This window comes from Pteronotus mesoamericanus, unplaced genomic scaffold (genome assembly GCF_021234165.1).
Source record: "Pteronotus mesoamericanus isolate MK-2021 breed Mesoamerican mustached bat unplaced genomic scaffold, CSHL_Meso_final scaffold_99, whole genome shotgun sequence".
NCBI classification, from domain to species: Eukaryota; Metazoa; Chordata; class Mammalia; order Chiroptera; family Mormoopidae; genus Pteronotus; species Pteronotus mesoamericanus.
In genome coordinates, this window is record NW_026555330.1 from 11948686 (window position 1) to 11963947 (window position 15262).

Here is a 15262-nt window from a genome sequence, read left to right on the forward strand (position 1 = left end):
ATCCCGAGGTTTAGAAAGTGAGAGAATTCGCAGGACAAAAATCTAGTTCTGTGAGAAGAACAAGCGGGAGTCAGAGCTTCTTAACAGGGCAGCCGTGGGCGGGACAAGTCTTCACAGTGCCCGGCGTCAGAATCTGCGCCCCCGCACCCCGCGCCCTCAGGGCCCAGGGAGCTGGACACCAGCTCGCCCGTCCCCAAATCGTGTGACCACCGCAAAGGAAGGCCGTCTCTGAGCTTTTCCACGGGCTCCTTAAGGTCTCCACAGCCTTAGGGTGAGAACCACTGGCAAGAAAAACTTGCTGGAAGGGATGGAGATTTAAAAAAAAAAAAAAAAAGGAATATGTAATTTAACGAAATACAAAATGGAAAAGAGATTTTAAAAACCATGAAAGGGAACAGTATGAATACTGCATGAATGTGTGAGTATGTGAACGTACAGGACATTACAACTAGCAGAATCCAGACACTGCTCACCACCCCTGCTACCAGCCGATGTTGCAGGGGCAGGGGACGAGGGTGGGGCGGCAACACCACCACGACTAGGACCGAGTCGGGGTCACGGTGGCCGCCTATTAACTGGTCTCAGCCTCTGGGTCTCTGGCCCGCTCCCTCCTCCATTCAGCCCATGCAGATCACGGGTTTATCCCGAGAGGAAAAGAACAGACACCAGAAACTCTACTACTATCATTCTTCAATAATAAAGAGGAAAAAGCATAGCCATTTCAAAAAAAAAGCATTATAATTCAACACCTATTTATGCTTAGGGAAAAAATAATTAGGACACTTCCTTAATAAAAGCCATCTACCAAAAGGTACAGAAACTATTTAAAGAAAAAAACGTTAGAGGGATTCCTTTGAAGATCAGGAAAAAGACAAAAAGGTCCAAATCACTGTGACTGTTCAATATCTCTGTATAGATCTGGGGGTGCAGGAGGAGGGGACAGACTAAGAGCGATCAATACCCAGAAGTTAAAAAAGAAAGGTCACGCTCTGTGTAAACAGCTCTTTATCACAATTAGAGCAGTTTAAAAAGGGACAGGCTACCCGGCGAGGGGCTTCACAGGGTCCCGGAGCCGGAGGGCCGGCCGAGCGCCAGAGAGGAGAGGCCTGCGCCCAGACAGCAGCCTCGACCGAACGAACAGCAGGGCCTTCCTGGTTTCCGAGGTTCTCTGATGGTTAAGTAATCTATTTGGGATGTTAATGAAGATAAAGATGAATTTATATGTATCAAAAATAGCTACTTTTATCAGAACTGGATGAACACAGGCATCATTTTCTGTAAACCCCACGACGGGGGGCGGGGGGGCGCAGAGGTGAGGCAGAGCCCCCTGCACCCGTCTCAGCACCGCCCCTTCCTGGGGCGGCCGTCAGCTGGACGCTCCCCTCCTCCTTCAGGCCTGACGACAGTGTTGGGACCGCACGTCCTCTGCCTCTTGCAATGCCATCGCCCAGAACGGTCCCCTCTGAGTGCACCCGCCGCCGGGCACACAGGTCTCTCCGCACCCTCAGAGACAGCGGCACGGGGACAGAGGCGGTCGCCCCGAAGCACAGAGGAAGGCTTGCTTCCCGCAGGAACAGCCTCTAACTCTCCTCCCGTTCCGGATGCGGGGCACGGGCGGCTGCAGACGACAATCCGTGCCGCGGCCCCGGCCCGGCCCGGCCCGGCCCCTGGTGGGAGAGGGAGGGCAGGAGCTTCCGGGTCTGAGCGACGTGGGCCAGAGTCCCGATTCAGCCCCTGGCATCTGCGACCTTGGAGGAGTGACAGCGTGACCTCCGAGCCGGGACTGTGCCCCGTGCAGGCACCGGGGAGAACAGACACAACCTGCGACACCGTCACTCTGTGCCGGGCCGCCCCCGGGGGCCGCCGGCGCCGCCCGTCCCCTCCACAGCGCGGGCTGCGCCTGCCTCCCACGGGCAGCCCTCGCGTTCCGTGGACCCCAGAGGCCCATTTCACCCCCTCCTGCTCCTCTGGTCTCCTCATGTGTCTGCCTGACGACACCGCCTTGTCAATCCTCGAGAAAACAGAGGCACCCAGGAAATCCCTTCTCCTGTCCCCAAACCCGCCTGCGGACCCTGACTCACGGGAGCACATCCCGGCTTCCCTTGGGGACACGGCGCCCCTGGGCTCCCTGCGGGGCGTCCCGCCAGAGCGCTGTGGGCCTGTCCCTCCCCCCAGCTCCACAGCGGCCCTCCTTCAGTCACCCCTCCAGGGCCACGTCACCAGTACCCCCCAACCAGTGGGCCGTCCCCTCCGTACCAACCGGGCTCCAGAGCGCGCCGCGCGGCACGGAAGCCACGAGACCCCCGCGGTGAAACACAGACAGCAAAGTGAACGGAAACCAGCCGTATTCGCCACACTTCATGTGCCCAACGGCCACCGGTGTCCAGGGCCTCCACGCCAGAGGGTGCAGATGACAGAACGCTCCCATTACTGGGGGGCGTTCTATGGGACAGTGCTGTTCTAAAAAGGGACACCTTCCCCCCGACTCTGCACCCGAGCCAAGCGATCGTTTCCGTGCCCCTTTAACAGCGCGTCGTCAGAGCTGCCTGTAGTCCCCACTCTCTCTCCCAAGCCACTCAAACCGCGCTCCCGCCGGCTCTACTGAAACCGTGCTTACCACGGTCACGAGGCTGCCGATGCCTCTCCAGTGCCACCTTCCCGGCCGCGCTGCACAGCACAGCCGTCTCCTTCCTCCCTGTGCTCTGGGACCCCGCACACACTGCTGGTCTTCAGCTCCCTAACCCCCACCCCCCACCCGCCCATCCTGGCTCCCTAATGTTTTAAGTCCATTCATGTACTGATGGCTCCAAAATCCTCTGAGTCCTCACCTGTCCCTAAAACACCAGGTGTGCCTATCCAACTGCTTACCTGGCCCGCCCCCTAGCAGCACAGCCCGCATTTCAATCCTAACAAGCTCAGGGCCGACCAAAGATGTGGCGGGTGCTTCCACCCTCAAACTTGCATCAACACAGCCTCTGTCTGAACCAGGGGCACCGGCGGCCACCAGGTGCGAGGGGACACCTTTCCTCCCTTCCGCGGATACACTCCGTCTCCAAAAACGCATCCAAAACGTCTCCTTATCTCCCTCTTCACTGCGACCAGTGGAGTCCAAGCCACCATTGGTCCGCTTAGATGACAAGAGCCTCAGAACTGGCTTTCTTTGCGTTCCTTCTCCCTGGAATGCGTTCTCTACCCGCAAGCAGAACAACTGCAGAGAAACCTGGAAACACTGTATGCCGTTCTTGTTGCCCAAAAGCTGCCTGATGTCCCCATTTCATTAGAGTTAAATCCAAACCTCTCAGCAAGGTCCAGGCCGCTCGCTCTGAGCCCTGCCTCCTCTCCAGGCTTGTCAGCCGCCCGTGCCTTTCTTACGCGTCAGCCACGTGGCCTTTGTTCTGTTCTTCACACACACACACACTAATTTCGTCCCCCCCGCCCTGCACCCAGAACTTCTGCATTACCATTTTCCTTTGCCTGGTACACTTTTCTCCAGGGTTTCATAAGTCTGGCTCTGTCCTGTCTTCAAGATTTCAATGTCCTTGACGGACTTCCTCAGTAAATCTGAGGTAGCCAGTCATGTCTGCCACTTCGCTTTATTTCTATGATAGTAATTATCACTGGTATTTCATTCATTGCTTTCTTCTTCAGAGCCTGTGTGTCCCTGTCAGGCACAGCCCTTTCGGAACAGAGACCCTGCCTGGTTTGTTTACCATGACGTCCCCAGTTCCTTAGAAGACTGTCGGGCACAACGCGGGAGCTCCAAAAAAAAAAAAAAAAAAAGTGAATAGATGCCGCTATCATCTGCTATTCATATTTATATTCTGAAAGAACTGCTCGATTCCTGGACAAGGGCAATTTCTACCGCACTTCGTTTGTAGAGCGCCGCACTTTCTGATGACTCTACCCTGGTTTGTGGGGGCGGCACTCATGGTCAGCACGCAGCCCTGGAAGGAGACTGAATCACGCACACAGGCCGCCCGCAGTTAAAACGCCCTGGCAGTTTGGAAGCACCACGTAACCCAAGGGTTTGGGGGCTTTGAAACTTACCCTCTGATAGCACTGGGGCAGAATATTGTCCAACAAGGGAGGAGTTCTCTGCATTAATATCCCAGCAGACTCTCCTAAAAGAGGTATGACACTAAAGAGAAGGGAGACATCGAGTTTATTAAAGCCACATTCTGACAATCGCGTCCTGCAAGAAAGTGACAAAATACCTCCCTAGAGCAGGATATAACGAGATTTACCAGAGTAATAGGAGGAAAAAGAATCTAGTCATTGTCCCAGGTTTTTCATGCAATCAATAAATTTTTATCTAAAATAAAAGAGCTAGATAAATGCATCTGTGTACAATATAAAACACTACACTTACTCTACTGAACAGTTCTGGAGGATCTAAAAATCTAAACACAGCAGTCATTCAACTGTTATTTAAAATAAGACTTCAAACAATAATAAAAAATAAAAATAAAATAGACTTCAGATGGCCAGAATCTTCCAAGGTAATCTATAAAGCATATCGTGACCAACTAACTGGTCCTTAACAATTATCAAATATTTCATACATTTCTCTAAATAGTGCTGTTAAGAAAAATACAAAAAAAAATCAGTATGATATATGTTAGTCCAGTTGTTTAGTATTTTTTCCAACCCAATTATAAATCTCTTCTTTCATTATTTAAAAAACACACAGAAGCCTGGATATGACCACGGATGCGGTCACTCAGCACCTGCAGTGAGAGGGCTCAAGCTGCCTGTATGTGTTCACACCGGTGGCCGGTCCTCAGCCAGCGATGCGGAAGTTCCTGCCTTAGGCTGGGTAGGTGACTAAATGTACACGCACAAGAGCGGATGGTGAGGACTCGAATGCAGTCGTTTTCGGAACTGGCGACGCATCGGATTCGCCTTTGAGTCTTGTTGGTCTTCGGCTCTGACAGGCGGATTCAGAGCCTTTCCGGGGAGGCCACGCGGCCCGGGGCGGCGCGGACGGAGGGAAGGCGCTGCGTGGCAGCTCCGGGCACCGAGTGGGGCAGCGGGGCGGGCGAGGGGAGATGGCGGCTCCGGTACACTGAAGAGCTTCAGCCAGTGCTCTCCTCTAAACTTGCAGAATCTCAACATTTCCAAAGCAAAACCCCTCCTGAGTACAGCTCAGGAGACAGAGATGAAAGGAGCAGACACCTTTCAAGGAAGGGCGACGCTGAAGTATAGCTGAAGGAGAGCCCACAGTAAGTACCTGTTGGTTCAATGAATGGTTATGTATAGATACCAGATGTTTTAGACCCTGGATTAAAGAAAGAAAAATGACCCGGGAAGAAGTCAGGAGGCCGTTCCCACACTTTAAGTGCACGGCGCCAAGGGCTTGGATAAGGTCACAATAGGGACAAAGAGGAAAATTAAACAGAGATTCCGAGAAGTAGCTGTTGTGTAATTGGATACAGCGAAGAAACAGCGCAGCGATGACGTCAAGGACCAGCCTTGGAGACTAGAAGCCTGGGGGCGGGGGGCGGTGGGGGGGGGCGGGCGGTGGGGGGGGCGGCGTGAAGACGGAAAGCTCGGTGTGGGCAGGGGTTACACCGCTCTCGAGTGGGACCAGTCTCCAGGCACATGGTGACTTAAGAGCCAAGATCCACCCCACGGCACCCCGAACCCTCCTCCTCCCTCCAAACCCCCGTGGCTCCCGGTCACCGGTTCTCACGATTCAAACTCCTGACCCCTTCTTCACTCATCCCCTGCCCTTCTTGCTATGGCGCACGTCTACAACCATCTCCCCGTCTTCACGTGGGTTATTCCACCAAGGGAATTAATTAATTAGTTAAACCGCCCTTGAATTATTAACGTCATTAATTTTAATAAGACGTTTACATTCAACAGCAGCAAGCATGTCACCAAAGCATATGGATGCACCACTCTCATTGTATCTGAAAAGAATTTTTAAAAAATATAAGAATTGCAGCTGTAGGAGCTATACCTGAGCTGTATTGGGGAGGAAAGGGTGTTTGCTAAATCACCCAGTGACATGCCATTTAGAACCAAGATCAATTTCTATAATAATTTCAAAGGTCATAAAAATGCAAAAGAAACCTGCAGAAACCCTATTTTTGCCTTTTAAAATCATGTTTAGCTCTGGAGTTTGTGTCCACATTTTTCTGTTAACTATTGTAAAGGGGAATCATAAAACAGACTGGAGCATGACTCTACCCACCCATAATGAAAGGGTACGGGGAAAACGACAAGCGTAGCAAATTCCAGACTGAGCTCAGACTCCGAGCCGCGTCCAAACCTCAAAAGTAAGCATTTGGAAACAGTTAGAGGCTCGCTTCTGGTTGACCAACTCGATTCTAGCTTTAACAATGAAATGCCATTTTCCTAGCATATATAAGAAGGGATGAGTCATTTGCTATATGAGTTTACCAGTAAAACAGGGGAATGATTTTATTCTTCAAAAGCTGAGGTAAATCAAATTTATAATCATGTGATCATAAACATAAACTTAAATGTTAAAGTTTAAATCCTAGCAGATTAAATAAGCAAGTTAGTTATTATTCTCTACCGCCAGTAACTGCAAATGAAAATATATTCAAATCCTACTTCAAAAGCAGCTTTTAGTGAGTCTCACCATTTCATAAATAAAAAGGGTATACATTATAAAAACTTTTGAAGAACGTCAGACTAGTGATAATCATAATCCTTAACAATAAAAAATTTCCAAGCTAAAACTACTACTTAGATCTGGGGATAAATATCTATTAATAATAACTGAAACATAATTACTACTTCAGCTTTTTTAACTGGCTTTGAGCTAATTCCTTCTGCATGTTATCAGTGGCTCTTACAATATACAAACACAGAGAAAGAGCCAGCTGTGCTTTTTTTAAAAGAGCACATAAATTTGAAAGCCTGGTATATGTCATAGACTCCAAAATGTTTAGCGGACAAAAAAGCCACAGATAATTGACCCCAAACTGTAACGTATTCCACGTTAGACACGGCGGTCCTGTGGCAAGCTGTGAATGTGCTGCCGTATTTGCGTACATACAAGTAGATTCCATGGTAGTGAACAATTACCTACTTAGCCACAGTTCCTGAGCCTCATACAGAACAGATAACCCAAGCGATGAGGACTGCGGCAGGCCTTCCAACACGCTGAGTTTCCGAAGCCCGTGGTTTAAATCACTGCACCTTCACACAGAGGACCTACTCTACTCAATAACGGGAATCCAAGATCCCCTCGCGCACCCCCAGACCTTGGGGCCAAACGCATGGAAAGGTCGCCCTTTTCCTAAAACTTCTGGGACTCAGTTACAACACTTAATGCATCTGGTCTTTAAACCAAAAGCATTAGTAAATAATGTCAAACTAGTAAATGATTAGTGATGTCTCTGATTAGACAACACTTAATAATTTTTAAAGTGCTTTCATACATTTTTTTCTAACTTGGTCCTCACAACAGCCTTAAGTAACCTTAGGCAAACGATGGAATCACGGAGGTAGGCAAGATCACGGGGGATCGTTGAGGCAAACCCCCTCCTTGTACAGAAGAGGACCGCCGAGGTCTCAGAGCCCAGAACGCCTTGGTTGCTGCGCGCTGGGAGGAGGCGGCGCCGGCGCGACCATCCCAAGGCGCGAGCTCCCTGCCTGGCACGGGGTGTCGCACCGTGACTAAGTCCTCTGGAGTCAGGAATCAGGCCACACTCTTTTTATTCCTAGTGCCCACCACAGGCTTGGGCTATAATAAGCACCTGACACACGTCTTCTGAATGTATAATCCATTTTAAAGTTTCAAACACTGGTGGAAGATTATTAAAATATACAACAGCTCTTGTTTGACATGACTTTCAACCCTGCACAGTAACAGCTAAATGGCAAAAGGCTCTTATCCTCTGTGCCGGTATAGGTGAGAAAGAATTATGTGTACTGGGGCCACAGCAAGCAGCGCTCCTAATTCCTGGGGCGCAGTGTATTATCCGAACAAAAGCTCTCTCTTCATTCTCATGAATAAGACACTAGAATCACACCAGCACTAGCAGTAAAGAAAATGAAATGATCTATTATGTTCCCATGAAGAACAATGGTGCAAAGAAGAAAAATGAATGGGAGTCACACTAATATGCTCAAAAGGAGGGAAAATGGAAAGAGGCAATAGGATTGATGAAGTGAGAGGCGCAGAGCTCCACAGAGACGCGCAGCTCTGAGAGGAGGTCGGGCAGGAGGGAGTGCACGACTCTTCCTACCTGCAAGAAACCTCCACTTCCGAAAATACGCAAGTGAAGAAACAGGACTTTGTTTACAAAACCAGATGGGACTAAAAAAAAAAAAAAACAAAAAAAAAAACAAAAACAAAAACCAAATTAAGTATTTTCTGGCAGCTTGTGATCGCAAGTTGTAGTTTGTTAGTTGGTTAATGTTGCGGACCTAAAAAGACCAACTCTGGGTTAGTTTTTTTCTATTGTTTTTCTATTCTGTATTTAATTTATCTACTCCAATCTTTAGTTCCTTCCTTCTGAGGGCTTTGAGTTGTTTGCTCTCCTTTTTTTCTAGTTTCTTAAGGTATAAGGTTAGGGGGTTGTATGAGATCGTTATTCCTTTTTTTTTTTCTTTTTCTTTTTTGAGAATCCTTATGAGTTTATTTCAGAATCCTTATGAGTTTATTTGAGGCACTTGCTCAGATAAACTCATAAAGATTCTCAACTCATAAACTCATAAACTCAACTCACAATTGCCAGGAAGCAAGATTTCAAATGCTCCTTAAAAAAAAAAAAAATGCAGGCATTTATTATTACAAACTTTCCTCTTAGTACTGCCGTCACTGCGTCCCCTGCATTTTGGTCACGTGTGTCTTTGTTCTCACTTGCCTTGAGATATATTCTAAATTCTTTTGCAATTTCTTCGTAACCCAGTGGTTGTTAAAAGTGTTGTTTAATTTCCACATACTTTTGGATTTCTGTGTTTTCCTTCTGCTATTAATTCCTAGTTTCATTCCAACTGTGGTCAGAGAAGATGTTTTGAATAATTTCAATTTTCTAAAATGTGTTAGGAATTCTTTTGCGCCCTGACATAATAGTCTTTTGGGGAGATCATTCCATGTGTGCTTGAGAAGAATGTTTACCATGCTGTTGTTGGGCGGGCGGGTCTGTATGTGTCTGTCAGGCCCAATCGACCTGAGTGTTGTTCACATCTCTTTCCTTATTGATCCTCTATTTCATTGATTTCCTGGTTGCTCTACCCATAACTGAGAGTGGGGCACTGAAATCCCCCACTATTACTGGGTTGCTTTCTGTTTCTTCCTTTCTGTGGGTGGTCACTGCTACTCTCTTTGGGATCTTGTTTGTGCAGAATATATTTTCTACCCTCTCCCTTTTAGTCTGTGTGAGTTCTTAGATAAAGTGCATCTCCTATCGATAGAATAAAGCTAGATCTGAATTTTTTAAATTCCATTCAGCCAGTCTGTCTTTTAATTAGTATGTTTAATTACTCACATGGAAGGACTTACCATTGCCATTTTGTTAACTTTTTGTGTGTGTGTCTGGTGGCTTTGTGTGTCTCTCTTCCCATCTTGCTGTCTTCCTTTGTGTTTCATTGACTTTTTTTATTGGGACAGGTTTTGATTCCTTTCTCATTTCCCTTCGTACACATTCTAAAATATTTTCTTTGTGGCTATCATTGCATGTGACAGGTTGCTTTTCTCTAGTTGCTTTCAAGATTCTTGCTTTATATGTGATTTTTTAACAGTTAGGACGTGATTTGATGTAGGTCCTCTTTATGTTATCTTAGTTGAAGTTCTTTAGTTTCTTGACTTTGTATATCCACTTTTTTCTTCTTAGACTTGAGAAAGTTTTGGCCATTGTTTTCTGCCCCTTTCTCTATTTCTTTACTTTCTGGAACTTCCATAATGCATGCTGTTCTGCTTGTCCACAAATACCTTAGGGTCTCTTCTCTTCATTTTCTTTTTTCTCCTATGCCTCAGTAATTTTGTAAGTCCTATATTTGAATTCACTGATTCTTCTGCCTGGTCAAATACACTGTTGAGTCCCTCCAGGAAAATTTTCAGTTCAGTTACTCTTCTTCTTCAGATTCAGAATTTCTGTTTGGCTCTCCTCAATAGTTTCTATCTCTTTGTTGCTATTCTCATTTTGTTCACATATCATTTTTCTGATTTTATTTAGTGTCTGTGCTTTCTTTTCATTAATTGGGTATCCTTATCACGGTAATTTTGAATTCTTCATCTGGCTATTTATATGTCTCCTTTTTTGTAGGTCTGGTTTCTGGAGATCAAATTGTTGCCTTTAAATATCTCACAGTTGGCTGTTTCTTTGTATTTTGTATTTTTTATTCTTTGGATTTCAGTATCTGAGGAATCAGCCACCACTCCCGACTTTGTGCTCTGGTTTCATACAGGGAGGTCCTTCTCTACATAGTCTGGCTAGAGATTCTGAAGACCTCGCAAGTCCGGTCTGCATATGTATCCTCTCTGGGCCTGTGCATGTGACCTGCTGTTTGAAAGGGTTTGCTGGCTTCTACTCAGGAGCTCTTCTGGCATCTGCAATAGGCGGCCTCTGCAGCTGCAGTAAAGCGCAGCGCAGGGGGAGGGGGTTCCACCTACCGTCTGGCTGTGGTACTGCCAATTCTCGGGTATGGCTGACGTCTTTGTTCCCCAGGATGCCCAAACTGCATCCTGCCCTTGTCCATACGGCAGGTCCTCAAACAATGTCCTGTCGTTCAGCGTCTTTTCATTGTAACACTGATGAGATGCTATAAAACTAACTGTTTTTAAAAAGATTTATTTATTTTTAAGCAGAGAAGGGAGGGAGAAAGAGAGGGAGAGAAAGAACGTGTGGTTGCCTCTCCTGTGCCCCCTGCTAGGTACCTGTCTTGCAACCCAGGCCTGTGCCTTGACCGGTAATCGAACTGGCAACCGTCTGGTTTGCAGGCTGGCGCTCAATCCACTGAGCCACGCCAGCCAGGGCAAAACTTAGCTCTTATTTGTATCAATTAGCCTACGGTAAACAATTGGTTTCATTATACATGCTTTTGCTTCAAGTCACAGCTTCCAAGAACCTATCAACAATGGTGAGGACTTACTATGCTTGGACACATGCAAGACAGACACCAGTCTCTCAGGCAGGCCCCCTAAAAGTCAGTCAGAGCTTGGCTCCACTCCTCTCCCCTGCCCAGAAGAAGAGAGGAGTCGGGGTGGGAGCAGCTCTAACGGGAGAGTGTCGTGAATTTTCTATCAGGCAGCTGGCTTCCCACTAACCTAGGGTGTAAAAACCTTTTAACAACTGGTCTCTGGGCTTCTCACAGAGGTGCTTCATCAGCCTGCTGTACTGAATCTCTGTGTCCACAGGAGGAAGCGAGTCGAGGACTTCCTACTCTGCCAGCTGGCCGATGCCACCCCCGCATTAGTCCCTCAGGACTGCATACAACTCCTGGTTAATAGACACTGCTGTTCTTCCCAACCTTTGGCGGCAATGAATACAGCCACAAAGAATGGCCTTATTTACATTCTTACATATATTCTGCCATTTTGTCCTTGGGATATATTCCTAGAAGTGGCATTGTTTGATCAAAGGCAAATGCACATTTATGCAAGATGCTCTCCAAGTCTCTCCGCAGAGACGGCGCCCTCCTCACTTCTATGAGCAATGTACAGGGTTCTTGTTTTACCAACAGTGTTTAAAGGCTTCCACACTCAAGTTTTACATATTTTATCTCTAGATTGTCTTTGCTGTCGCTACTGAAAAGGTGTCTTCTCTTTAATTATATCATTCAACTGAACGTTGCTTATTTATTAAGGGTATTCATTGTGAACACCAATCATACCTGAAACTTGGCTAAATTATTTGCCATAGTTTTCCCATGGGTTTTACAGAAATACAATCCTATGTGTTACATAAAAGAATAATCTCTCCTTTCGCATTTTTAAGCCTTAACTGCTTTCCCTTCTCCAGTGTTACTGGCAAACGATCACTAATACATTATTGCATTTGCTCCGTTCTTTGTAACGTTTCCAGATGCCCACTTTACAGGCTCGCTGCGCTGGGCTCTTCCCCTGAACCATCGAACACGTGGATGACTGCGGAGACTATTTCTCGATTCCCCCAAGGAGAGTACATAACCAGTACTTTCTAGATGTGTAGGTGCAAAGTCAATAGTTCATATAAACGGATGCTTCAAGGCCTTAGGGTATTCTCTCCCAGAATGCTGTTTGAGAAAGGGTGCTAAACTAACAGGTATTTATAAATGCACTATGATGGTTTTATATATACTTGAAAAATACAATGACCAGACAAAAATGTTCACATTGTGGCTACATATACAAGCACCAAGTTAAAATCTTGGGAAACTCTTTATGTATCTTAATCCCCAAAAGTATACTTCATCAATTTTAACAACTTGCAAAGCTAACCACAAAGGAAATTTTTAGACACCACCCAAAACCATTTTTGCATTTTTGAGAAAAGTATCTCTCTCTCATTTCTTCTTATGTATTTTATGTAGCCTCTTCTATGTTTAAAAAAAATGCTTACGTTTTACTTAACATAGACCACAAACAAAATTATCTATTTGACCATAGAATCGACAAGATTTATCAAAATCAGTATCTGGTCCAAATCCTGTGTTCGTGAACAAAGATGATGACCTAAGATTCAGAATTTCAAATTTATAGTTTTGTTTTATTAATACGCTTTCTTTCCATTTCCTACCTCTACTTATGAACTTGTCTGTCATTTCAAAAGCCTACTGCCCTTGTTTGCCTCTTAAAGTTGATCTAGTTTTTCTTCAATATGACAATAAATAAATGTATTATTCAAAAGGTTTGCCCCTAACAAAAAGAAAATTTCCTTTTCTTTGTAGTAACAAATGAGTATGGTAAAAATGTACACAGCACCACACAATGGTAAGTAGTGAGTTGTGAAAAACTAATTTAAAAGAAAATTTCAGCAAGTCCTCAGAAATACCACACGAGTAATCATGCTCATTTCTGCATCCTGTTTATGTATTTTTTCCCATCATGCTCAGGTGCCCCTTTGATTTAAGTAAATCAGAAATCAAGCTCCTGATCTAGGTAAAGGGCATCACTTCAAAACCACAGTGAAATTCAGAGCTACAACTAATTGCTCAGAGGCCTGCGCTCTAAGTTATGAATCTCCTTGTCATTCCAATTCAGCTACTGATGGGAAGAAAGGAGCAAATACATTCTGAAGTCTCTAACAAGCAGTATATGTGTTCAGAAGATAAAAGTTACGCTCTCGTTGGTACACTCAGTCTGCTGCTTTTCATTGGGAAACAAAATTCCTCATGGTAAAACCCAGTTTCACCACGAAATTTATATCACCATTTGCCTGTGTTGGAAAATGGGGCGAGAACAACTGCCTTTTTCGTAGAAATCACTCACTGCGAGGCTGAGAACGGGACCCTGGGCAGGGAGCCTGGAAGGGAGAGACATCTGCGTCCACCGCACGGTCCCGACCGAGGACGTTTAAACCCGGACAGCGTGGAAGGGGTCCCAGGATGTCCCTTGCTGTGGATGAATTGCTAATATATACACAAATTAAGGGTAAGGGGAAATTGCTCCTTTACACTCTAGTTTGTTGAGTCTGTAAGCATTTTCATCTATTTCCTAAAATCAGCTTTGGCTACTCAGGCAAATGCTTAACCAATTTGAAAAACATCTCAAAGTGATCCTGCCAATATTTCATTACCATGTGAACATTTACATAAATGAGGTTTGCTTTCTAACAGTAAAATAGATAACTGGAATGTCTTTATATCGCACTTGGAAGCTCAAGTTGTTCTTTATTGCCCTCCATTTAAAAAAAACTATGCTTTCTTAAGGCCAAGTCAGAAATGTTGGTTTGCCCTGCAGACTTCAGAAGAGAGCATAATTTTAAAATTATAGCGCCCAGAAAGACCTGCATTACATTCACGGATGATTATATACAAGTAGACAGTGTGCTATGTATACATACATATACACACACAGTATAATACATAAACACACAAACTATGTATGTTCTCTCATCTACACACACTTTACAATAATAAATCATTCTTAACTGATGTCCTGTACCTTATTGCCATTTATTATTGTTGAATTAAGACCTTGCTAGCTAATAAATCGTCCCAAAACTTTATTGACTCAAAATAATAATTGTACTATCATTCACCTAGAGCCTGTGTATATTCTAATGCTAACCAAGCTTAATGAGCAGCAGATAGCAGAAATTTAATAATGGGGAAAAAAGCCTAAAAATGATGTAAAGAAACACACCTAACGGTGGTTATGTGATCTCTACATGTTCTTATCCTGACCTTTATTTCTTCGTACTTTTCATCATTTTCCAAGTTTTCTACACTGAGTACAAGTTTATAATTGGAAAAAGCTAAAAAAGTTTTCTTACTCAGAATATACATAATACAAACAAAAAAAATACCATAAAAAAGGAGGCTCAGAGTCAAAAGAAAAAAGCCACAAAAAAAAGCACCCACAAAAATATCAGCACAGTTCTCTGGGCTGGTGGAACTAGAGTTACTTTTTTCCCCTTATTCTTTTCTACACTTTGCCTGTTTCTTTCTCAGCAGAATTATGTCCCTAATATTTCTAAAAACTACTCTCCAACATGCAGCGCGCATTAAACCCTCGGCCTCTTCCCTGAATGGCCACAGCACGCCCATGCCCCCCCGGAGACCGGCTGACCGGAGGGCACTGCACCCGCCCCACCGCGCTGTTCGGGAGGCTTCCCCCTCCCACCCGCGCTCCGCGCTCTACGGGCCGGCGGGCGGGTGCGCGCGTCCTCCCCTCTGCTCACAACCGCCCCATCACTGTGCCTCCTACTCCCGCCCCACCCCGCCCCGCACACGCAGCTCCTTCCAGGCCCAGGCCACCGGGCTCCCCACCCTCACCCCATCCCGGTCACCGGTGGGACGGTGCTGGTGGCCCCCCTCCCGTCACTGAGAGTGTGGCAAGGACCTGTCTGTCTGTCCACCGCTGCCCTTCTCATGACGCTGAGCGCCCATGTCCACGCGGCAACGCACCCAACACCAGGCCCCCGGGCGCCGGCCTTAGGGGACACGGCCCAGGGCTCACCCCTGGAAGCCGAGCGCGGCACCTCCTCCGAATCCCTGCGCCCCCCACCTGCCCAGAACTCCAACCCAAAACCCCATCACGCTGCCTTTTTAAAAAATCAGCTATCACTTCCTTTAAATGTTAACTTCCCACCGCTCTGACCCCTGCCTTGCCGCTCGCTCACTGTCATCACTCACC

The 15262-nt window shown here is 46.1% G+C and overlaps 1 protein-coding gene across 1 annotated transcript in view; it reads right to left on the reverse strand.

Moving 5' to 3' along the window:
* The window catches only part of SLC30A7 (solute carrier family 30 member 7), a 46740-nt gene that overhangs the window by 11070 nt on the left and 20408 nt on the right, over positions 1-15262 (reverse strand). Inside the window, exon 9 of the mRNA XM_054564940.1 lies at positions 4048-4138. Coding sequence (XP_054420915.1) covers positions 4048-4138 — 91 coding nt within the window. The remainder of the gene's footprint in view (positions 1-4047; positions 4139-15262) is intronic.